The 24,962-nt window shown below is 54.6% G+C and overlaps 1 protein-coding gene across 1 annotated transcript; it reads left to right on the top strand.

Moving 5' to 3' along the window:
* Nucleotides 1–1,786: 1,786 nt before the first annotated feature.
* On the top strand, nucleotides 1,787–24,043 carry ZNF282 (zinc finger protein 282). The gene is made up of 9 exons (XM_040644532.1): nucleotides 1,787–2,024; nucleotides 4,348–4,767; nucleotides 11,639–11,765; nucleotides 12,304–12,423; nucleotides 13,778–13,897; nucleotides 15,772–15,885; nucleotides 17,012–17,125; nucleotides 23,313–23,380; nucleotides 23,450–24,043. The coding sequence occupies exons 1-9, from the start codon at nucleotides 1,860–1,862 to the stop codon at nucleotides 24,041–24,043; spliced, it is 1,842 nt and encodes a 613-aa protein (XP_040500466.1). The 5' UTR covers nucleotides 1,787–1,859.
* Nucleotides 24,044–24,962: the final 919 nt, after the last annotated feature.

Below are 24,962 nucleotides of genomic sequence, written 5' to 3'. Positions count from 1 at the left end.
AGGTATGACACTTATAAAACCATGCTAGTACAAGGAAACCTGTGGATTTAAATTCTGTTTGAGTTGAGTGGCTTCGCGCATATCGTGGCAGTGAACATGGCCCTGGGCAGCCACGCTGGCTGCAGGGGTTTCAAGAGAGGCTGGCTTTGTGAAAATCCACCCTCTGTGAAGGAGAAACGTGCAGTGGATGTACTATGATGGTGACTTATTGTGTAAGCCAGTTATTATAACTAGTATTATAACTAGTTTAATGCTTAAGGGGAAGTAGTTTTAACTGCTTTCTACTGAAAAGATGGCTTAAACCTTTGGGGCTAACCCAGCCTCTCTTTGCCACTTTTAGGAAAGCGGGAAGATGACTGATGATTGGTAGGTCAGAATATGTACTCTGATGTGTCTCACTCGTGGAAATGAATTTACCTGGAACTTTTCAGACTCTGCTTGTTCCCCCAACAACAGTGGACATGGTATTTACAGTCGAGGGACAGCCTGTGGCCAGGGAGTGGAGGGAAGGAGATCATTGACTTCTGGGAATAGAACCTTCACTAGCCTGTAAGCTCCTTGAGGATCAGACAGTCCACAAGATACTCATTCTGTATCCAGAAAGGACGCCTAATAGAGAAAGCATCTGATAGTTGTTCTTCTGAATAGGATGCTCTAAGCACACGTCTCACTTGGGCAGATAATGCCCTTTATTTTACTAAGTGCAGAGGGTCCCCGTCTGGGGTGATTCTGTGGCAGGTCCGCCTCTACATAGGGCAGGAAGTGGCTCTGGAGAGCTCGGTCTTAAGATAGGAACTAGTCATTTAGGAAAACAAAGTAGATACAATTTTAAGGATAATGATAAGACTTATCTTTGGGGGGTAACTACCTTTGTTGGGTGCCTGCTATGTGCTAAGCCCTGATCTCATCTCATTTGACTGTACAACTGCGGAGTAGACATTATTTGCTTCCTTTCTATTTGAAGAGACTGAGGGAAGCTCAGAGAAGTTAAATGGCTCACAGTCACAGCTAGAGAGCTGTGATCTTGGAACTTAAACTCAGGTATATGCAAATGCAAAGCCCACCCTCTGCCTAAGCAGCACCTGGCACATAGTAGCTGCTCAGTAAATATTTGTGGAATGAGCGAGTGGATTTCCCACCCTCACCCTATCTTCTCCATCAGCCTACCTGGGCCTTCCCCTGGTTCCTCCTCTGATTTGGCTTGATGTTTCGAAGTGATGTTGACCTACGTTTAAAGGTTTTTGGAAGAGGCTGCTGTTAAAACGCGGTGAGCCTTACCTGGGAGGTCGAGTTCCGCCCTCTTCTGACACGTTACCCGGGTCACTTCTGTACCATCCAGACCAATGCAAAGGCCTGGAATTGGTCCCGGTGAATTTGGACTGGGGAGGGAGAGTGGGAGGTAAAGCCTGCAAAGGGATGAGGGAAGGGCAAAGGCCAGAAGATAGAGACACAATTAGTCTTGCAAATTTTTCCAAAGGGTCAGGCACCATTTTCCTTTGGGATGCCCAATACATATTTGCAGAATTAACAGAAATCAGGACCTGGCATGGTTTGGGACTTTAGGGCAGGCCATCCCACACGGAGGGCTCCGACGAGCATGTCCTCCCAGGGCCACTTTGGGGGCGGCGGTGGGAGTGGCCCGGGCCGCGAAGTGGCCCCCGCCGGTCCCCGCAGGCGGGTAGGAGCTCGGAGACCATTGGCTGGCGAGCTGGCTGCGCAGGGGCGGGGAGCGCCGCCGAAGGGGACTGTTTGCTCCTACGGGCTGTAGATGGAGCTGTCCGGCCCCGGCGAGGGGGAAGGCGCCTGGAAAACGTTCTTCTTCTCCCTGGCCGGCCCGAGCGGGGAACAGCACTCCCAGGATGCAGTTTGTGTCAACACGGCCGCAGCCTCAGCAGCTGGGCATCCAGGGCCTGGGGCTGGACAGCGGGAGCTGGAGCTGGGCCCAGGCTCTGCCCCCGGAGGAGGTCTGCCACCAGGAGCCGGCGCTGCGCGGGGAAATGGCCGAGGGAATGCCGCCCATGCAGGTGGGTGCAGCCCCCGCCCAGCGCCATGGCCGCGCCGCCTGGCCGTGGGGGCGGGGCGCGGGGCTGCGGGGCGCGGGGCTGGGGGTGCGGGCGCGGGGCTGCGGGCGCCGGGGGGCCGTGGGGTGGGAGTGGGGGGCGTCGGCGCCCGAGGGGCCTCGGCGCGCGGGCGCCGCATCGGAGGCCCGGGTGGGCCGGCGCTGGCGACTCGCGCGGCAGGCGGGCGCAGCGGCCCCGAGCAGGCCCGGCCCCGAGTCCCGCGCCCGGCCCCGGCGCCCGAGCAGGCCCGGCCCGCGCGCGCCGCCGAGCAGCAGGCCCCGAGGCCGCGTGCTGGCCGGGCCCGGTGCGGGCGCCGGGAGGACGCCCCGCGGGGAAGGCGGCGGGGACCTAGCGGAGCCGTGACCGTGGCACCCACCCCGGCCGGGCTCGCCTTCGCGCTCGGCCCGCCGCACTTGTGCCCCGGCAGTGTGCGCACCGAGTGCCCCATCGGGTGCACACCCTCGCCCCTTCGACAGAAAGATTTTTATTAATGTTGGATTGCCATCTCTCACCAAGTATAACGAGTCATTCAATTTTCCCTTGCACCGGGCGTGACGGAGGAAGGGGGCCATTGAGAGGTGACTGTGCCTGCTTTTCAGCCGTTGGCAAACTTGGGGGCACATTGGAGGCACCTGAGCAGCTTTTAAGCCTCCTGACGCCCAACTTCGTCGCAAACCAGTGAAATCAGCGTCTCTGGGTGGAGAGTAGACAGCAGTCAGTTCCTGAACCTCCGTAAGGCTCTCAGTGTGCGCCGAGGTCGAGAGTCGGTGCTTTGGAGTCATGTACTGTGTACGACGTGAGGACTTGGTGCTGAACGAGTCCTGAGTAGTGTTCCCGGGGAGAGTGTGGGAACTGCCCCCCCCCCCGGGCTGACCTCGCAGAAGCCCCCTCTGCTCCTGGCTCGCTGTCTCAACCCTGCTTTGCCCAGTTAGCCAGGCGTTGCTGTGTTGTGTGGGATCGTTTTTCAGTCTTACGTCTCCAAACCTTCCAAAAGTCATTTGGGCCCCGTGACGCTCTGAACTTCCACTGTCAGCCCTTGTGGGCGGTGAGGAGCAAGGCCTACATGAGCTCCGATGGATGGCTTCGACGGAAACATCGCCTCTTTACTTAGCAGGCTCTGGCACCCAGGGCCCTGCTCCCCTTTATCCCATGTCTCGGAGCAGTTCCCTGGAAGCTGTGGGATGTTCCTCTGTGGCTATCACAGCTGCTTGGAGTTAGAGAGGGCAGTTGGCATGCCTGTCGCTGGCCTGCCCACGTCACCTCTCAGCGCAGGCCTCCGCTTTGCCCAGCCCGAGGGCCTTGTCAGCAGCAACAGAGAGGAAAGAAAATGACACCTCCTCCCAGCCCACGTGGCAAGGAGAGTTGATTACCAGCCCTGCTGTTGGCCAGAAAGCCCCGGGTACTGGTATGGTATGGGGTCAGTTCCCAGGTCACCAGTGAACTGGGACCACCGTCTCCTGGTCGTAGGGCTCAGCTCCCAACGTGGACCCATGGCACCTCACCTTCGAGGGTCAGGAAGGAGACTGGGAAGTCTCTTCTCGGGCATGTCCCTTCCTCCCCTCCTCAGTGAATGACGTTTCTTGGCAAACCTATTTGCATTTTAGAAAATGTGATTCAAGAGTTGGATATGGAAAGAAGCCTGCTCGTCTGCTCACTCACTTGGGCTCTCTGGGGTCTCCCTTGGTCACAGCCCTGCTGGGTCTGGGGGCAGCAGCGCTTGCCTGAACCGTGCTTTTGTTACCCGCGGCACCCAGCGCTGCTGCAGTGGGCGGTGAAACCAGGGGCCGTGGAATGACCAGCCACGTCTCTGTGCCTCAATCCCATCATCTTTAAAGCAGAGATAATCATTCTTGCCCTAACCTGCTTAGAGATTGCACAGGAGATTAGGGTCAGATGACTTACGCCAGAATTCTTCCTTTGAATCAGAAGGCACTAGGCCACTCTAGAGAGAGTTCATCATCAGGTCTAGCCCCTGAAGAGCGCAGCTGTGCTGCGAAAGTGGTAGGTGACATTGTAGGTGGGGGTCCACAGCCTTGACTTGCGAAGGGTCAGGTGGGTAAACGAGTGACCATCTTGACTCCTGCAGGCAAGAAATGGGAAGGTCGGCTGGGTGGCTCCTTGACTCATTGCTGGGGACAGGAATGAACACCATAGCCTGGGGGGGGTGGGAGCATAGCAGAAGAACGAGAATCTGGGGCATCTGATTAGTTGTTCTCTGTTCTCAGGCCCCCCTCCCCGCCTCACATAGGGTCTCAGCCCAGGCTGTCACTTTCTTCTCTGCACACAGGCTCAAGAGTGGGACATGGATGCCCGGCGACCGATGCCTTTTCAGTTCCCGCCCTTCCCAGACAGGGCACCTGTCTTCCCTGACCGCATGATGAGAGAGCCCCAGCTGCCTACGGCAGAGATCTCACTCTGGACCGTGGTGGCTGCCATTCAGGCCGTGGAGAGGAAAGTGGATGCCCAGGCCAGCCAGCTGCTAAATCTGGAGGGGCGGACAGGGACGGCCGAGAAGAAGCTGGCGGACTGCGAGAAGACGGCCGTGGAGTTCGGGAACCATATGGAGAGCAAGTGGGCCGTGCTGGGGACCCTGCTGCAGGAGTACGGGCTGCTGCAGAGGCGGCTGGAGAACATGGAGAACCTGCTGAGAAATAGGAACTTCTGGGTCCTGAGGCTGCCCCCGGGCAGCAAGGGGGAGGTCCCCAAGGTACGTGGTGGTCCCCAGGGGCAGGGATGGAAGTGAGGACCAACACATGTGAGCAAAACTCTTGATTTCATTTGGCCAGTCCTTCCCACAGAACTCTGTGGATCCCTCTTGTATGATTTCAATGTCTTTCTCTCTCTCTCTCTTTTTTTTTTTTTGAGGGAGAGTGCACGTGGATGGGTGGGGGGAGGGGCAGAGGAAGAGGGAGAGAATCTTAAGCAGACTGCTGAGCGTGGAGCTGGATGTGGGGCTCGATCTCATGACCCCAAGATCATGACCTGAGCCAAAATCAAGAGTTGGACGCTCAACTGACTGAGCCACCCAGGTGCCCCTGATTTCAGCGTCTCTTAAAGCCTACCTCCACTTAACCAACTTAGTCGTGAATGGTCTGCCTCCATCAGGCTGCCCTCCACCATTGCCCACAGAATCTGCCTGCTTCTGTCAGGTTTTCCTGTCACCTTTCCCAATACCCCCGAGATACCTGGGTGTCTGCACACTCCTGCCACTCTTCATGCTTGGGTTTTCCACTTGGCACCTGCACAGGACCTCTTGTCATTGGTTATCTTTGTACACGCTCATTTGAATGCAGCTGAGACAAACCCCGCTAACGGGAATTCCTGAGAAGTTGTGACCATCCCCTCTGCGGGCCGTTCTTGCAGCTCAGAATTCATGTTCCACTTCCCTCTTCCAATCCCTGTCCTCCTGCACCCGCCCCCACCCCCCGGATCATCAACACTGCACTGTAGGTCGATGACCCAGCCTTCTGGTCTACTGAGAACGGAGTCGCTACAGGAGGCACACGTACAGCCACTATGCTCATCCACCCGGCGCTGCCTCGAGCCTGCGGCCTCGCCGGCCCACCCTGCCACCCTTCACTGCCTCCCCCGGCCTCCCTGCCTTCTCCCCTTTCTCCTCTGCGTCATCAGCTCTTCCCCCTCTGGTCGTTCTAGACGTCCTAGAACATCACCCATCTTTGTGATGAAGACCTCCTAGGCCCTGCCTCTCCCTCCAGTTAGGGCCTCATTTCTCTGCTCCTCTTTAAGCAGAATTCCTTAAACGTGTTGCATTTGCTGTGTCCAGTTCCTTCTCTCCCTCTCCTTTTTGACCTTTTTATTATGGAAAGCTCAAACATCCGCACAAATAGATAGAATAGTTGTGAGGAACCATCACGTGCCCATCATCCAGCCTCCACAGCTGTTGGCTCTCGACCAGTCTTGTTTCCTCTAAAGCCCCACCCACATCCCCTCCCGTTTTATTTTGGTTTTTGTTTTTTTTTTTAAAGATGTTATTTATTTATGTGACAGAGAGACAGCCAGCGAGAGAGGGAACACAGCAGGGGGAGTGGGAGAGGAAGAAGCAGGCTCATAGCGGAGGAGCCTGATGTGGGGCTCGATCCCAGAATGTCGGGATCACGCCCTGAGCCGAAGGCAGACGCTTAACCGCTGTGCCACCCAGGCGCCCCTCCCGTTTTACTTTGAAGCCAGTCTGAGACATCAGGGTTTTGTTTTGTTTTGGGATTTGGGGTAATATTTCACTGTGTAGCTCAGAAAGGAGAGACTTTTTCTGAAATAAGAGCTCAGTGTTACTACCACCACCACAAAAGCTCAGCCCACTCAAATATCCAATCAGTATTCAGATGTTCTTTTCTTCCAAACACAGTTTAATTTGTTTTCTATTAGTTTGCTTGAATCAGAACTTAAGAAGGGGCTATGTCTTTTAAGTCTTGTTAAATCTGTCAGTTCCTCCTGCATCTCTTTCATTTTTCCTTGAAATCCATCTGTAGAAACTAGGCCGCGCATCCTCTTGAGTTTCTGTGTGTCCGGATTCTGCTGCTGCATCCTCCATGGTCTCGTTGAACATGTTCCTCTATTCTCAGTGTTTCAGTAAGGTGTTGATTGGATCATTCTGGAGCCTCTGCCAGTTAGGCTTCTGCCCCTCGCCCCTTCATCCTGTTGCTCTTGCCAAAGCCCTGGTGATGTCCACAGTTCTGCCTTCATCTTCTCTGCTCTGAAGGTGGCATCACGTGCAGGTGGCCACCCCCTCCTTGAGACACCTTTTCATGTGGCTTCCCTGTGACCTCTCTTGATTCTCTTCCTATCTCCTGGTGGCTCCTGCTCAGCCTCCTTCACTGGCTTCACCTCCTTTTCCCGACATCTTATGTTTGGAGTGGTCCAGGGCTGGGTGTTGACCTTTGGCTCATTATCTACGCTTCCTCTCTCATGATTTCACTAAGTTTCAGGGTTTAAATGCAGCCTGTGTGCTGTCAGCTCCCAAATGCAGTCCCCCCTGCCCGTTCTTTCCGTGTCTCTTGCCCAGACTTCCTTCTCGAATGCCGGATTCACATGCTTACCTGCTAATGCAGCGAGACTCAATAAATATCTTAGATGTAACACGACCAAACTGAACTCCTGTCTTCCACCTGAAACCTGTTCTACCCCCTCCTTGTGTCCACGAAGACAACTCTACCCTTCCAGCGGCTCGAGCCAAAGCCTTTGGGGTTTCTCAGCCTTCCTTCCAATATATTAGTAAATGCCATCTGCCTTTTCTTCAAAATACTGTCCCCAGGTTGACCACTCCTTTCCACCTCCTCTGCTGCCACCATCGTCTGGTGAGAGCCACTGTCACTTCACCTCTGATAGTTGCCATGGCCTCCTGCCTGGTCTCCTTGTCTCTGTCCTTGTCCCTCATCCTATGCAATCTGCTCTCAGCAGAGCAGCCAGAGTGATTCTTTAAAAATATAAATCAGTTACCTCTGCTTAAACTCCCAAATGGCATCCCACCTCATGCAGCATAAAAGCCCCTGTTCTGTCAGGGGCCCCCTCTCCAGCCCTACCTTTCTGACCTCATCTCCCCTCTGCCCCTCTTGTCCACTCCTTTCCAGCCACACAGTCTCACCTCAGGGACCTCCGTCCATGGGAAAGCTCCCTCTCTGGGAGCCTGCCTGGCTCCCTTCCCATCACTTCCATCAGGGGTCTGCCCTTCCATGGCCCCCCAACACCAAAGAACCACATCCCCCCCAATCCCAGCACACTCTTTTCCCTGTCGCTGCTCCCATTTTCTCCAAGGCACTGAGCCATCAGGCACCTTAAATACTTCCTTCTTTTTTGTCTTCTTGGATGGTCTTCCCTGCCCAGAATGTCATTTCTGCTTGGTTCACCGCTGTGTCTCCTTTCCTGTAGCTGCACCAGCTTTAGTCAGTATCCAGAAAGTATCTGTCCCGCCGGACAGCTCCCGCTGCCACGTGACGGACTGGGTCTTCTAGGTCTCCGTGTCAGCCGAGGCAGCCAAGCCAGTGACTTTGCCAGCAGAGTTGCTTGGCAGTGGTGGATTGAGGCCTCGTAGAGCTGAGCTGTAAGAGTGGTCTGGTTCCTCCCTAGGCTGTCCCCTGTCGCTGCAGCCGCAGAGACCCCTGTTTGGTATGGTCTGGCACACTGCTTCTCTGGCACAATCAACATGTCCTCACACACCACCCTTTCTTGTCTGTGCTGTGTGTCTCAACTCGGGGCTGTGTCCTCCCATGGCACCTTTGTGTGTTCTGGGCGTGGGATCAGGCATTAGGAGTCCCGAGGTGACCTGTGTCCTCGTGGAATGGTGGAACGATTATGGGGTCTGGAATCAGAGGACTAGGGTTTGAATCTTGGCTTGTATTGTCTTCCCATAACTGGTCAAGTATGTTTTTCGTTGTCTCTGAGCCTCCTCGGTCCCTCTTTTGAAAGCAGTGAAGTATAAGTAAGTCATTTTTTAAGTAAACACCCAACTGGTCACTCTGAGTTTCGGTGTTCTCACCTGTAAGATGAAGATGATAACACATTATGACCCGGGTTGTGAGGATTCACTGATTTTGTTGATGGACAACACTATGTACCCTGTTGTCTTAGTTTTCTATTGCCGTGTGACAAATTATCCCGAAACTTTGCAGCCTAAAATAGTAATTCTTTGCCATCTTGCAGTTTCTGTGGGTTAGGAATTCAGGAGCAGGTTGGCTGAGTGATTCTGCCTCAGGGTCTCATGAAGTATAATCAAGCTATTGACTGAGTTCATGGTCATCTGAAGGCTTGGCTGAGGCTCGAGGATCTGCCTCCAGGACGGCCCACTCACTTGGCTGTTGGCAAAGCCTCAGTTCCTCACTGTGTGAACCTCCGAACACGGCTGCTTGAGTGTCCTCACAACATGGCAGCTGCTCCCCCCAGAGTGGGTGATCCAAGAGAAAGACCCGGATGGAGGTGTCCTGTCTTTTTTGACCTAGTGTCAGAAATTGTACATGTCACTCCTAAATTTGTTTGTCAGAAGCAAATCACTAAATCCTGCCCACGCTCAAGGGGAGGACACGAGGCTCTACTTTTTGAAGGGACGGCCAAAGAATTTGTGGACATATTTTAAAACCCACTACTGTGAAGCACCATGAGAAAGTTAATTAATGTTGCTAGTAATAGCGATAGCCCATGGTGTACTGTTGGCCATGCTAAGTGCATTCTCTGTCGGATTCAAGGAAGGCTGTTGTCTATCGGATCCTTCGTGCCTCCTGGATTCTAGTGTGTCTGTTAATTGGCTGACAGATAATTCACAGGTAGTCTGTTCTGTCCGGGTAGACTTGAGGCTCCCTGCCGTCTCTGGCCGGTCTCAGACTTCTGCACAGGGAGGTTTTTATGTAGTGATGTCGCTTTCCAACTGTGGGAATATGATTCCAGAATTGCGACTCTTCATAGAAATGGTGAGGTGAGGCACAGGAGTTGGCATGTTGGAAAAGACGATGAACTCGGGTGTTGGATACATTTACTTTGAGGTACTAAAAACATGAATAAAAGGAGCCAATCAGAGGCTGTTGAAATCTGAACTCTGAAGGGAGCAAGGAAAACTAAGAGTATCGTCCACAAAGAGGTAACCACTAAAGTTGTGCAAAGAGTGAACTTGCTGAGGAAAAGGCGAAGGAACAGGGGAGGGTAAGGGCAGAGCCTTGGGGTTGGAGGAAGAGAAGGCAGTAAGCTGGGCAGTCAGGAGGAAGCAGAGTTGTGGAAAACAAGCAGAAGAAGATTCCAGAAAGCTCATCTGCCCTTGCAAAGAGGTCTGAAAAGGAAGAGTTAACCGTACCCAAAGAGGCCACTGACTGCCTTCCAGGGTATGGTCTCAGAGCCTGGGGGTTCCTACACAGATCTGAAGGTGCTAAAGGATGCATGGATTGTGAAGAAGAAAACAAAGCGGGTCTCTTGGGGTGTTTCCAGTGAGAAGGCAGAGTTGAGTGGCGGTTCATCTTAGGTTGGATGACCCTCAAAGGAAAGCCGCTGGCGAGGGAGAGCCTGAGATGTCAAAGAGAAAAGTTTGTTTGGGTTGAGTTTCACAGACAGAAGCTGGAGGAGAAATAAAGGGCACATTAGCGGGGGGTTGGCACTGGTGAGAAGGGCAAGGGAGTTTGCCAGCAGCTACCTGGGATCAGGATCCAGGACAGATGGGGAAGACGGGGGGAGGGGCGGGGGAGAGGGAAGAGTTTGAAAGAAGCCTCCCAGAGAGCACAGGAGATATCCACAAGAGCCACCAGAGGCTTCCAGATCAGCCTTGGGACGAGTGGCATGAACTATGGTGGCTGTCCCCTGCAGAATTTTGTGACTTTTGTCTTGGGGCAGGAAATGAAAGTGAAGAAAGTGGTCTGTATCGGGTTTCGCAGCTTAGGGATATGCCCCAGTCTGGTGGAAGGTCCAGGAAATTAAAAGTTCTGTTCTATGTAAAGACGGCTGGTGGGTGAGCTGTCAGTCAGTGGGTGGCATACAAGTGTGCACACCACACCTGCACAGGAGAGCCGTAGGCTTATGCACGCCTGATGGGAGAGCAGCCATTTCTACTTCATGTAAAGGCACTGCCCACTCACCGAGCTGGACACCAGTGGGCCTGGAGCCCAGAGGGCTGTCCTTTCCTGATGGGCACAAAGGTGCCACATAGCCTAGCTTTGGCCTCGTGTGCACGTGCGAAGACCAGTGGACTCAAATTAGGGCCGGGGAGAAGGGAGGGGTTGGACCTCCAAGTGCGAGCGAAAGGCTGGTCCCGTGGGTGTGAGAGCGGGGGGCTTGGGCGGGGGGCAAGGCTGTGTGTCCGAGAAGGGAAGTTCGGATGTTAAGTCATGTAGTGACACTGTCCTGAGCGATGTGGTCCGAGGCGAGGCGAGGCCATGCCGGTGAGCGTCTGAGATGAGTCCAGACGAGGACGCTTGTCGAACCGAAGTAGCAGTTTTGTAGAACAGACGAGACTGCCTAGAATAACAGGCCCGGCATCGGGGTGGTGGACCCAGGCTGCGGGGGCACGTCCTAGTGTTGGCAACAGCCGTTCCGCGTACTCCCCAAATATTTCCTGGCTCCCGCCTCTGTGCCTCTGGATGCTTGGGATGGGGCGGTGAGCGAAACCCAGCGGGATCCTGGAGTCTTAGCACATGCCTTCAATTTACGTGTTTTAACGACAGGAAGGTAACTGTGTACCTTACTGAGGTAACCCGACTGGAAATACAGGTTTTATGACAGGGTTTTACTGTACTCAGCTCACTGATCCCCTCGCCGAGAACCTTCCACACTTCTGTCACCCTGAGCGCCAAAAGCAGCACATTGACTTTGCTTTACCTTGAGGCACCAAGTTTCCCTAAACATGCAATTACAGAAGATATGGTTAAATGCCTCATAAAAAGGGCAGTGTTGACCGTCCTTGTTGGGGGAGCACGAGAAGATCAGGAATGGAGTGGGCTGGCTCCACTCCAGTAGGCTGGGCTGGGATCTGGGGGACAGGGAGCCATGGCAAGCAGAAGCAGGCTCTGGGGTGGAAGGGGCCCCATGGCCGACGGAGGGGAGGCTGTGGGGAGAAGCAAGCAGGTGCCACACTAAAACTCCTCTTGGCCAAGGTTCCCGTGACGTTCGTCGACATCGCTGTTTACTTCTCTGAGGATGAGTGGAAGAACTTGGACGAGTGGCAGAAGGAGCTTTACAACAACCTTGTGAAGGAGAACTACAAAACCCTGATGTCCCTGGGTAAGAGATCCTTCCCTCCTCCGGGGCGAGCAGTCTGTGCAGAGGGCAGCGAAATGCTTATCAGCCCACGTTCGCACGCAGCACCCCCAGCAAAGCGTTCGTGTTCATCCCTCATGGAAATGCAAGTAACTATCGCGCATAATGATGTAAAGATAGAATGAGTATAGCCAGATGACAGAAACCCAGTAGCAGGGCCTGTCACTCTAGCATTGAGCGCTGTGCCGCTTTTGTTCTGGAATATGGCCAAATGACATCATCGGCACGTGACTACACGCTACCTCCCCATAGCCTGGGACGAGCCAGTCTGTCTGCTCCTGGCTTTCGGAGTCCCGCTATTTCTACACCAGAAATTGGGAATCTGTGAACTTGTTTCCAGGGTTCCTCCGAAGAGATTAGCTGACACAGGTCGTGGCTGCCACCTAGAGGGGCTCTCTGGTGGGGAGGGGGTCTAGGATACGGGAGACTTCTGCCACTGCTCTAGGTCAGGATCCATTGGTCAGCTTCACTGTGTCCTTCCTTCCCCTCCAACTCATTCCAGACACGGAGGGTACAGTGCCCAAGCCAGATGCTCCGTCCCAGGTGGAGCCCAGGGAAGAGCCTTGCGTGTGGGAGCAGCGTGACCCAGAAGAGAGAGAAATTCTCATGGATCCAGACACAGGTGATGACAGCTGAAAAGAGCCCCAGGTCCAGGGCAGGGCAGGGCAGGAGAGGAGCCGAGGAGATCTAGTTCCTGACATCGCCGCCCCGGTCAGCTCTCGCTGGGACGAAGGGGCCAGGGCTCTAGTCCCGGCTGTGTCCTTAGGCCTTTCCTCAGGGCCTCAGCTCTCCTGAGCGGTGCTGTCCCGGGTACAGCCAAGCCTGAGCTGTCTTCTCTGCCTTATGGTACAAACTCTGTCCTCCTTCTTCAGGACGTTCCCTTAGAAGGTCGCTCAGAGGCGGCCCCCTCCTTTCCAGTCTGTTCTCTTCGTTGGGATAGAATTCGTGTGCCATATATAAAGTCGCCCTTTTAAAGTGTATAATTCAGGGCTTCACAAAGTTGTGCAACCATCACCATGATCTAATTCCAGAGCCTCTTCATCACGGGAAACCCTGGACCCGTGAGCAGTCACTCCCACGTCCCCCCAGCCCCCAGCCCCCACTGATCGGCTCTCTGTCTCTGCCGTTGCCTGTTGCGGACGGTTCATCAGAACGGCCCCCTCCCCATCTTTAAGAGCTGCAGGTGCTGAGGTCAGCCGCTGGGGCAGCCTTTCACGCTTAAGGCTCTGGACCTCAGCAGTGTCACCTTGTTGTCATCCATCCCCGTGCGTGAACTGGAACGGTGGCCGTTGTGCCCGTGTTGTGGGTGGAACGAGCAGGCCGAGAGGCAGAGAGGTCAGGTGGCTCCCCTGCTGGGCTGGGGGCACAGTGGAAACAAGGATCCAAGTCTTCGGGTTCCTCCTCGGATCCCCGCCCCGCCACCTGAGCCGCCTGCTCTCAGGGCCAGCATATCGCACCACGGGCATCGGAAGGACACACCCTGTTTGTCACGCCTTGGGGGCTGCAGAGAGGATATGTCATTGTCTTGTACATGTGAGGGCGCTGTGCACTACCCAGGATGAGGCCAGGCAGAAGGCTTGCTAATGATATGTGTGTGTGTGTGTGTGTGCACGTGGGTGTACGTGTGTGTCTGCTCTGTGTGTGTGTCTGGCCACCTCTCTCTGACTGGGGTGAAAAATGAAAATGAACATCTTGTACCTCGTCCTGATTAGCAGCAAACCCAGGCGGGGCCATTTCTGGAACTCTCTCCCAGCCTTACTACAGCTCATCCTGAGGCCTGGCCTACCCCTTTGTCCTGAACACTGATTATTTCTCTGCTCCTGGGACCTTCTGCTTCTCGGGGTCCCCCGCACTTGCCCACAGGAACCCGAGGCTCCCGTGCTGACAAGTGCTGTCGGCTGCGTTCCTGACCCCAAGAACATCTGGATGATGATTGCTCAGAAAAAACACCAAATGACATGCTTCTCTGTCCCCAGGAGCAGAGCCCCTGGTGCCTGCTCAGGATTCGTCCTCGCAGGTGAAGCGGGAGGAAGCCCTGTGTGTCCGGGGTCAGCGGGGCCTGGAGGAAAGAGCCATCCCCACGGAGTCCATTACTGGTGAGTGAGCCCAGTAGCTGCCCAGGCTGGGGAGGCAGGAAAGGGCCAGATGGTCTGCAGGCCCCGGGCATCGTCCATCGTGTGTGGCAGGCCAGAGGCCAGAGTTGGAAATGGAGGATTGGGTCCGGGATGGGCAGAGAGCTAGGATTTCCCATAGGCACGAACATAGCACATCTGGGCTTGGCTCAGCCTGTTTCCTCTCTCTTTTTGTATCAGTTTTTAACTTCCTTCCTCCCCTTGGAAAGGCGAATCAGGGCAGAAGTCCGAAGTGTAAGACACTTCAGGATGAAGCACTGTGGTCGGGGAATGTATCAGTGCATAGGACCTGCTCTGGACCAGGAAGGGCTTTCAGGTGTTTATGGGTTGTTGCCTCTGTGCCCGTGGGGTAGTTTGGGGGCTTCCTCTCAGATGGCGTTCCAGCTGGACTCTGTGTGAGAAGCCTCTGAGAGCGTATGAGTGTTGGGGTGTTCCAGAGACCCCACAGGGTGTTTGTCTGCATGTGGAGAGAGAGAGACCGACGGACTGATTTGAGAACTGGCTTCAGTGATTGTGGTGGCTGGCATGTCCCAAATCTGCAGGCTGGAGACCCAGGACAGTCTGCTGGCCAGATCCCCTCTTCCTTGGAGGTGGTCCATCTTTTTCGATGGAAGCCTTCACCTGTTGGGATGAGGCCCACCCACATTATGGAAGGCAGGGGTTACTGATTTAAATATTAATCTTCTCTAAAAAAAAATCCGTTTACAGAAACATCTAGAATAATGTCTTTGGGGGGCTCCTGGGTGGCTCAGTCGGTTAAGCATCTGCCTTCAGCTCAGGTCATGATCCCAGGGTCCTGGGATCGAGTCCCACATCGGGCTCTCTGCTCAGTGGGGAGCCTGCTTCTCCCTCTCCCTCTGCCTGCTGCTCCCCCTGCTTGTGCGCACACTCTCTCTCTCTCCAATAAATAAATAAAATCTTTAAAATATATATATAGAATAATGTCTGGCCAACTATGTGGGTACTGGCTGTCACAAAATTACCCATCACAAGATCTAATAACGTACTTATCCACAGGTTGGAGCTCCACAAACCTTAGCCCCCCCTTAGTCAGGGCCTCACACCCCCAGGTAAGTGATAGCGGCATCTGAGTGGGGGAAAGGCCGGTCCCTTTCCATCAGGCATGCTCCTGGAGGGAGGCACGGTATTAGTATCTTCAAAGAAATCTGAAAGAGATAAGAAGGCAATAAAGTTAAATGAGGTTTAACAGACCGCAGAAGAAAGAAGACGTAGCATGCATCTCAGAAAAATCTCAATAAGGGGCGCCTGGATGGCGCAGTGGGTTAAGCGTCTGACTCTTGGTTTGGGCTCAGGTCATGATCTCAGGGTCATGAGATCGAGCCCCACGTGGGATTCCACACTCAGCACGGATTCTGCTTGAGATTCTCCCTCTCTTCCTCCCCCTGCTCACGTGCTCACTCTCTGTCTCTAAAATAAGTACATAAATCCAAAAAGAAGAAGAAAGAAAAATCCCAATAAAGTGGTGGATCTAAACGGTTTCATGGAAGGCATCCTGTTCTGGAAAATCCCCTCAGGAATACCTCTGTCCATGGTGGTGTCTGTGCTCGAGCTGAGTCTCAGTCTCAGGACTGACGTTCCCAAAGCACAGACTCTCTGGAAGTCACCATGAATGACGCCTCCCTACAGTATACCCTTATTGTAGTGAAAGCCCCATTAATTGGGGCCAAGCCAACTTACACCTTCAATTAATTAGCATCCTTTAATTATGCCTGGATTTTAGGGAAAAGAAATAATTGCAGGAAATGAGAGATTTACTCGTCGCACAAACATACAGGCATTTTGTGTCCCCTGACGCCTCCGTTGCTCTGTTTGCACAGACTCACCGGCCTCTGCCCAGGACCTCTTGTCCCGGATTAAACAGGAGGAGCACCCGTGCGTATGGGATCAGCAGGATCTGGCAGAGAGAGATATTCCAACGGACCCCAGTTCAGGTGAGCAGGACACCGGGATGAATGTCAAGGACAGGAGACTCTTACTGAGTTCTGTATGCTGGGGAATCTGATCACTTCTGGTTAAAGGCCAGTGAAAGGCTCAGAGAATAAAACAGAGCGTGTTCCTCAGTTACCACCTTCGTACAGATTTTGGAAAATAACCATTCGTAAAGTACAGAGGGCTTTTCTAAACGAATCATTACATTGATAATTTATTGTGTCAACGTAACTGATACTAAAATTATTTCCACAACCACAGTTTTCGAACAATAAATATAACTAGAAAGGCTTTTAAAAGTTGTGTATATTTCTGTAACAGAAAGAAAGAAATTTACATTTTCTGCAAGTTTTCGTGGATGAACACTAGTTAAATGCCTTCCAAGAAACTTCTGGGTGGGGTCAATAGAACAATAAAGAAGCTCCACCCGTCGGGGCCTGCACGTGTGTGTGTGTGTGTGTGTGTGTGTGTGCGCGCGCGCGCGCGCACGTACACGCGCTTACACACCTGGAGAAGTCCAGTGTCCTCTTGTTTGGTTATGACCCCAGAGTCTCATCCTCCCCCACATACCAGGAAGGGAAGATCAGACACAAAGTCTCTTGCCGTTTCGACCCTACGACTTCACAGGGGAGAAACTGAAGGGACCCAGGCCAGGAGGGAAAGCTAACCCTTCCCGATAGAGTCAGCAGTCTGCACTACAGCTCTTGCGAGACCCTTGTTCACCGCTTCTCCCACTGCTGGTTCTGAGGTCCTGCTACTCAGCCCTTGGTTCCACGGGCCGTCAGACAGCAGGCTTCCCTCTGGCCTGTTCTGGACCTACAGTTTGCTCCGGGGCTCCATGGACAGAGCTGGAAGACGCACGTTCTGATCTCAGTTCTGCGTCCGCAGAGACTTTGGGTCAGGCCTCCTCCTCCCTGGCCAACTCCAGATGGAGCGAGCACAAGCGAGATGCCATGTCTGAGGGCAGCTGGGGGGGTGAGGAGGGCCAGTCATGAGACAGGGAGACCACAACTGTCAGGTGTCCTGCGAGCGCCAGCAGTGGCCTTTGCACGTGGTGGTTCTCTAAGCTCTGATGGGAGGCTCAGTGGAAGTGAACAGCATCTCAGACTGCCTTCTTTCTATCCACAGAGTCTCTGATCTCAGCGCATGACATTCTGTCATGGATCAAGCAGGAGGAGCAGCCATACCCATGGGGCCCCCGCGACTCCATGGAAGGAGAGCTCGGACTAGATTCTGGCCCCAGTGAGTAATGCGCCCCCTGGGGCCCCTGGGTCTTCCATCCACAGGGGTGGTTGCTTGCCTCTGCCTCCCCCTGCCCCACATAGGTGATGTTCTGTCGCGGCAGCCTCTCGCCTGTCTGTATCCAGGCACTATCCCCTTTCCTTCCGGAGGATGGCAGGTGTGCTTCTGTCCTAGGGCTGTCCTAACAAAGTACCACAAACTGGGTGGCTTAAAACAACAGAAATGTGTTGTGTGTTCAGGTTTTGGAGGCCAGAAGCCCGAAGTCGGGGTCAGCAGGGGCATGCCCTCTTTGAAAGCCGTAGGGGAACCCTTTCTTGCCTAGCCCTAGCTTCTGGCGTTTGTGGCGATGGGGAGCGTTCCCTGGCTTGTGCACGCTCGGTCTCTGCCTTTGTCTCCCGTGGCGTTCTGCCGGCGGGTCTGTGTCTTCACCTGGCTGTCTTCCTTTAAAGACGTCAGTCAGACTGGATCAGGGCCCACCCTACTCCCGTATGACCTCATCCTAACTAATTACCTCTGGAAAGAGCCCATTTCCAAATAAGGTCACTTTCTGCAGTCCTGGGGGTTTGGACTCAACACATCTTTTGGGGAGATGCAGTTCGGCCTCTAAGCGCAGGGAAAGGAGAGAGGGCTGGGAGGGGCTGACCCACTGGTGCCTGAGCAGGGGTGATGGCGGCAGGCGGCTCACGTACCGGGAACACTGGCCAGAGTCCCAAGCCAGCCCCGAGCGGACACCCCACAATAACTGGTGAAGATACTGAAGCTCAGACAGGGAGAGGGTTTTTTGTTTTGTTTTGGTTTTGGTTTTTTTTACCCTCAACAGGTCTCACCTGACTTGGGTCTCCTGGGTCTTTTTTTGAAGTTCCGCTCATTGGCCAGTGACCTCAGGCATATGTTCGTGAATTATTTCTTTAACACTCTTAGCGTCTGGCTGGCATTCCTTGCCAGACCCACTACCATCTTCTTCTCAAGACGGCTGACTTAGTGTCTGCTGGTCAGAGTGTTGAAGAAGCAGCTAAACATATCCCTTGTGCACACTCCTGACACCCTCCAGGAGCTTAAAATCCTGGGAAGAGCTGAGGACACAGATTATCTCTGATCTGGAAGGCCATTTAGAAGTCGGGTAAGTGGATCCCAGTGCCTGTGAGACAAATTTAGTCCAGCCTGGAAGGGCAGGCTGGGACTGGAGGAGTGGGCAGGGGGCAGGAGAGGAACAGCGTATGCCCTCGTTTCAAACAGAACTTCAAGTGCTTCCTCTTCTGACCTGCTGCTGGGGTGGGATGGGACAGGGGAAGCCAGGCTTCTGTCTGTGAGGACGGGAAGAAGTGACAGCAATTTCCACTTCTTTCTTGATGGCGCTCAGGCCACTATTTCTGGCCTTGAAGGCGTACGTCATACTAGTCCATCCAACCTCGTGCCAGGAACTGCCCAAACCTTTGTCCCTCGATGCTACTGTCTGATTTTTCCAAGTCAGCTGGGAGTATGTGGGCCTGGACGAGCCTTTTCCTGGAGACCTGTGTGGTGGTGGGAGCAGATCTAGGGAAGTCCGTGCGGAGGTTATGAGGCTTGCAAGTGACCAGACTGTTTTACCTCCTGGGTTTGGGTATGCCAAGTCACAGAACCGTTTGCTTCATATTGTTTTATCTCTGGGAGGCCTTCGAACCTTAGCACTAGGGTGGCAATGTCCAGAGTTTGGGTGACAGAAGCATCTGGAAATGCTCCTGCTACCGGCCCAGTCACCAGAGCCTCTTGACTTTCTCCCAAAGTGGGCCTGCCTTCCACTTGTTAATGTCGAAAATAGTACCTCACCTGTCGTTTCTTTGAGGTTTAAAGACATGGAATCATGTCTTCTGGAGAGGAGCTGGAAAGGGAGAGGGTAGTGGGAGTAGAAAGTAAAACACAGAACTATAGGGTACTTGTTCCTGCCAAACTCCTTCCCCAGCCCCGGGGGTATGCAAGAAAGATTTGGTGTCCTGTTTGACTTCAGCCTAACTGGACGTTACATTTTAGTAAAAGGGATTCCTCAATTGTATATTAAAGAATGTGTATTTTTTAAAGATTTTATTCATTTACTTGAGAGAGAGCGAGAGCGAGCATGAGGCAGAGGGAGAGGGAGAAGCAGACTCCCCACTGAGCAGGGAGCCCCAACGTGGGACTTGATCCCAGGACCCTGAGATCATGACCTGATCCAAAATCAGGAGTCACACACTGAACCAGCTGAACCACCCAAGTGCCCCCTAGTTTACGATCTAAAAAGATAGGTTCGGGGGGCGCCTGGGTGGCACAGCGGTTAAGCATCTGCCTTTGGCTCAGGGCGTGATCCTGGCGTTATGGGATCGAGCCCCACATCAGGCTCCTCTGCTATGAGCCTGCTTCTTCCTCTCCCACTCCCCCTGCTTGTGTTCCCTCTCTCGCTGGCTGTCTCTATCTCTGTCGAATAAATAAATAAATAAATAAATAAATAAGTAAATAAATAAAATAAAATAAAAAGATAGGTTCAGGAACAGACTGGAGTAGGGTGGGGACCATGAGCCCAAAGCAGGGAAGCCCTTTAGGAAGCAAACGCTGTTGATACAGAGCGGGTGAAGAGATGGCCGTCGGTCATCTAGTTGGGATGGGGGCAGTGGGCAGGGAGAGAAGTGGACGGATTCAGGACAGACTCCGGAAGTGTCGCTGAGGGATTGTGTGTGGTGGGCCAGCGGTCAGGAGTGACACCCAGGGCTGGGCCCTGAGGAACAAGGAGAGCAGCAGCACCCTTGACTGAAATGCTGAGTCCTGGGGAAAGAGCCACTTACTGTGTAAACCCAGTGCTCTGCTTCGGGCCTGTTAGACCTGAGATGGCATCCCGTAGGCAGGTGAATGTAGCGGGGCCTGACGTTGAAGGGAGCGCTCCGGGCTAGACGAGTTTGGGGGTTGTAGCTTGCAACGACTTCTCACACCAACTACCTGGAATTAGACCAAACTTCATAGGTGAGGTGTCCTCCTCCGTAAGACTGCTCTTACTTCACACACCAGTTGCAAGTTCGAGGGTTCCCAGCCCACTCACTTCTGACCCACTGGCTACAAATCCAGGGGTTCCCACTAACCCCTAGGTTCAGCAGGTGACTAGAACAGCTCACAGGACTCAGGAAAGCTGCTGCACTTATAATTAGATGTATTGGAGCAAAAGGATTCAAATCACAACTAGCCAAAAGGAAATCCATAGGACCAATTCTGAAAGGGTCCTAAACACGAAGCTTCTGTTGTCTGCCCCCGGTGGGATCTGGAGTGTCACTGTCCCAGCACAGTGATGTGTGACAATACGCAGAGTATTGCCTATCAGAAAAGCTCACCCAGGCTTCTGTGTCCAGTTTTTACTGGAGTTTCTTTACATACTTAGGACTGATTGAACTAATGGCGGCGAGGTGATCTCATTCTCTAGCCTGTCCCCTCCCCCAGAGCTTGGGCTCAAAGCCCCAACCCTCTAATCCTGTGGATGGCCTTTCCGGCATACCCAGCCCCCATCCTGAGTCCTCCCATTAGCTTACACTGTTCAGGCACTTACCACGAATTACCCTGTTAGCATAAAACGTCAGAGCCTACCATGAATAACAAAGACACTCCTATCACCCTGGAAATTCCAAGGATTTAGAGGCTACCTCCTAGGAACCAAGGACAAAAACCTGCTAAATTTATTACACCGAGGCTGTTTTAAGGCTGGAGCCTCTTTGAGATCTAGGGGGAATGTAGACCACGAATGGAAGAGGCCCAGGTGTGAGCCTGGAGGAAATGGAGAGGCGCACGGCATCCCTGAGGCTAAGAGGAGAGACTTCCTCCAGGAGGGAGGGGTCGACTAGCTCAAACACAGAGGGGTTGAATATCCTGGACTGGGAAGAGGACGGTGGATTGATTTGGCAGGTTGGAGGTTGGCGGTGACCTTGACAAAAGTAGTTTCGGTGCTGTGCTGGGACCCAGTGGGTGGGGACTGTCAAGAGTTTGAAAGCGAACGGTAAAATCAAGGGTGGAGAACTCAACAGGAATATTGGTATGAAAAGGAAGAGAGATGAGGTGAGACAGTAGCTGGAGCTTGGGAGCACATGGGGTCCCGGGAGAGTGTTAACTTGGGGGATAACTGGACCACTGTGTCCAGTAGGCTGCTCTCCATTTGCTTTAGAACCCTGATTCAAACTAAGAGGAAGTTCGGTTTCAGCCTCAGTGGATTCAAGGATGAGACTACATCATCCGGGACCCAGGTTCTTTCCAGCTCTTGGCTCTGCTTTCTTGGTATGGCTGGAACAAGATGGCGGCAGCTGTTCCAAGCAGTCACCTTCAGACCAGAGGGAAAGGAAGGGCCATCCTTCCTACACTCTAAGGAGTGAGGAAACTCCCAGAAGCCTCCTCCTCACATGTCATCAGCCAGAACGAGGTCATGTGCTTCTGTCTGAATCAGTTCCTGGCCAGTGAGGTCCGGAGTGGAAGTCCTCACATTGGAGGCTCGGAGGAGAAGGTGTGACGACATCCTCGCAGAGAATGGAAAAGTAGGGCACACTGAGAAGTGCAATAGGGTGCCTGGCTGGCTGGGGCGGGGGGGGCGGTGTGCTTTTGAGATTTGTGCAATTTTCTCCAGCTGTCTTCAGCTGCTTGAGTATGGTTGGGGGTCCCCAGGCAAGCAGGGCAGAGAAGAGAGGAGCAGAGGTATAAAGGACGTTTCATGGCAAGTGACCCCAGCGCTGACCACGGGAGCCACGCTGGATCAGGAAGGGAGATCAAAGGGTGAGAAAAGCGGATTGACGCACACACCGTGTCTAAAGAGTTACCACGGTAGGATTAGGACTGTTTCAGGCTGGGTTTCCTAGGAAACAGCCCTTATGCGTGTGGTTTCCTTGGGGTCCTCTTGAGAATAACAGCTATGAAGGGGTGAGAGGCGCAGATTGTGTGGAGGGACAAACAAGGCCCACAGTCAGGCCCCCAGGATTGAAGATCTGGCACCAGGAGCGAGACCAGGAGAGTAACTTCAGCCTGGGCTGCTGGCCCCTGTCCTGTGGAGAGGGCTCTCTGCTTGCTCAGTTTTGATGGGAATGGAGAGGGCAGGCTGAGCCCCATGTGCTTAGGGGTGTCATGTAAGGAGGACGGGCCTCAGTCAGACACTGAGAGCATGGCAGGGTGGAAGCCTGGCTGAGGTGGCCTGAGAAATGGCCTCGGGAGCAGACGGGACCTGGGTCGAGGATGCCAACAAGACCTGGGGACAAAGGCTTCTCCACTTCGTCCACCAACTGCCCCTCATGGAGGAGAGACTCCTCCAGGGAGAGAGGACTGTGAATGGGCACCTGGGGGGGGCGGCGGTGAAGGAATAAAAAGACCCCTAAATACAGTGGGCACACAGAGGAGTTGAAGCAGAAGTCTAGAGGGCTGGGCCTGGGCTCGCTGCTTGGCTGCTCAGAGCCTGGACTTGGTGCCCCACTGACTGCCAAGGTAGCGGAGAACCAAGGATCCGAGGAAAAGGCCACCCTTTGTGGGCCACAACAGTGCTTTCTGGGAGGGCTGGCAGGGCAGCGATCTCCACACCGGGGTGAGAGAGCCCCGGTCCCGTGTGGTCAAGGTGCAGATGGGGTCAGACGCCAGGGTGGGCCCCGGGACCATGCTGCTGTTCGAGTCCGAAGGCCACTTGCTTAGAGGAAACACGACTGAAAATCGCAGCATGGTTTTGGTCCCCACTCCTTGCATTTCGTTTCTGTGCCACCTGTCTGGCTTTCACCTTGGATACGTTCTAGTACATTCTTTCCCCCAGTCAAGAGATTCTCCTTAAATTAGCATTGAACATCAGAATGCAATTAAGTCCTATTATTTCCTGCCAGTTCTGCCTTCCAACGTGACTTCCACACAGCTCCACCCCTACCCCCACCCCCATCCCAGCCCCTGCTTTCTGGAGGTGTTTCCTCTCCTAACTGCGTGCTACCTGCTCCACGCACTTGGTGTTCTCCGCCCGTGGTTGGGACGGTCAGGGTCAAGGAGCCCCAGAGCCATAGGGAACGTGGCCACTGGCCTGGCTCAGCCCCCTCAGTTTTCAGAGAAACTGAGGCCCAGGTTGCCTGCGACTCGCACGAAGCCACAGGGGAAATCCATCAAGGACCTGGGCCCCTCTCAGGGACGGCGGGGGTGCGGGGCGGACAGAGCGCCGTCAGCACGTCACTTCTCCGTGTCTCCCCCTCAGGTGACAGCCTGCTGCTGGTGAAGAACCCGCCGCCCGCCTCGCGCCCAGCAGTTCTTCACAGGCCGAAGGCCGCCCGCAGAGCGCTCGTTCCTGGCTCCCGGGCGTCGAGAACCTAACCGCTAGGCACCGGCCCTCAGAAGGCGCTGCGCCTTGGCTGGGAGCGGGGCGGGGCGCAGGCGGGGGCCGGGGGCGGCGGTGGCTGCGGCAGCTGCTGCCCGGGCGGCCTGCGGCGGAGCCTGCTCCTGCACGGCGCGCGCAGCAAGCCCTACTCGTGCCCCGAGTGCGGCAAGAGTTTCGGCGTGCGCAAGAGCCTCATCATCCACCACCGCAGCCACACCAAGGAGCGGCCGTACGAGTGCGCCGAGTGCGAGAAGAGCTTCAACTGCCACTCGGGCCTCATCCGCCACCAGATGACGCACCGCGGCGAGCGGCCCTACAAGTGCTCCGAGTGCGAGAAGACCTACAGCCGCAAGGAGCACCTGCAGAACCACCAGCGGCTGCACACGGGCGAGCGGCCCTTCCAGTGCGCGCTCTGCGGCAAGAGCTTCATCCGCAAGCAGAACCTGCTCAAGCACCAGCGCATCCACACGGGCGAGCGGCCCTACACGTGCGGCGAGTGCGGCAAGAGCTTCCGCTACAAGGAGTCGCTCAAGGACCACCTGCGCGTGCACAGCGGCGGCCCCGGGCTCGGCGCCCCTCGGCCGCTGCAGGCGCCGCCCGAGCACGACTAGGGCTGGGCTGGGGGAGGGGAGGGCCCGGCGGCAGGAGCAGGGGGTGGGGGGGAGGGCCTGGGCAGGCGGCCGGAGCACCCCTGGTCCTGCCCATGGTTCTCGGCGCGCCTTCCCTCCCTCTGCCTGCCACCTGCTGGAAATTGGGAAGAGGAATTGCACTCCAGACAGGGTCCCCCAAGGGTTGGACAGGGGTCCCCTAGACCTGTCCGGCCTGAATGGATGGCCAGCTCATCTCATAGGGTGGACCAAGGGGCTGGCTGAGCATCTGCCCCCAGGGAAGGTGCCAGAACGAACAGTGAGGAGGCTAGAGGCTTCGGGCATCCCCCTCAGACACCTAGCGTGCCCGTTGGGCCACTGGAGTCACAGTTTGTGATCGGGGGAAGCAACTAGGGAGTCTCTGAAGCCCTCTGAGATAAATAAGGCCCTAAGGTTAAGAGATGCTGAGTAAGGAAGCAGAAGTGTGGCGGGGAGATGAGGGATGAGCTAAGGGGTAACATCTCTGATGACAGCACTGCCTCGCGTTCTAATAGCGCTTTATACTTTTTTAAACGTGTTTTCTATCCGTTATCCGTTTTTACCCTTAGCCTGTCCCTCTGAGGTACGTGGGGTAGGATTGTACCTACTGAGAAAAGAGACCCAGGTGGATGGTTTACCAGGATCACACAAGAAGAGAGCGGCAGGGCTGGGACCAGGGCTCCTGACCCCAGTGCAGTGTCCCCCACCACACACACTGCCTACCTCCCATGTCTGAGAGACTTCTCTGGCCTGGCCTCTCGGTCTCTCTCCTGTCTCCTTCCCCTGAGCCACCAAAAACTCAGAAGCAGCAGGGGGCCAACTGCTGGGGCTTCTGGGGGTTGGGGAACCGGTCAGCTACACAATGCCCTGGGTTGTGCATCTGAAAGGCTCTTCCTTTGTAGGC

The sequence above is a fragment of the Ursus maritimus genome, unplaced genomic scaffold, assembly GCF_017311325.1.
Source record: "Ursus maritimus isolate PB19 unplaced genomic scaffold, ASM1731132v1 scaffold_3, whole genome shotgun sequence".
Taxonomy (NCBI): domain Eukaryota; kingdom Metazoa; phylum Chordata; class Mammalia; order Carnivora; family Ursidae; genus Ursus; species Ursus maritimus.
The sequence above is the reverse complement of the archived record's forward strand: the minus strand, read 5'-3'. Positions and strand labels throughout refer to the sequence as shown.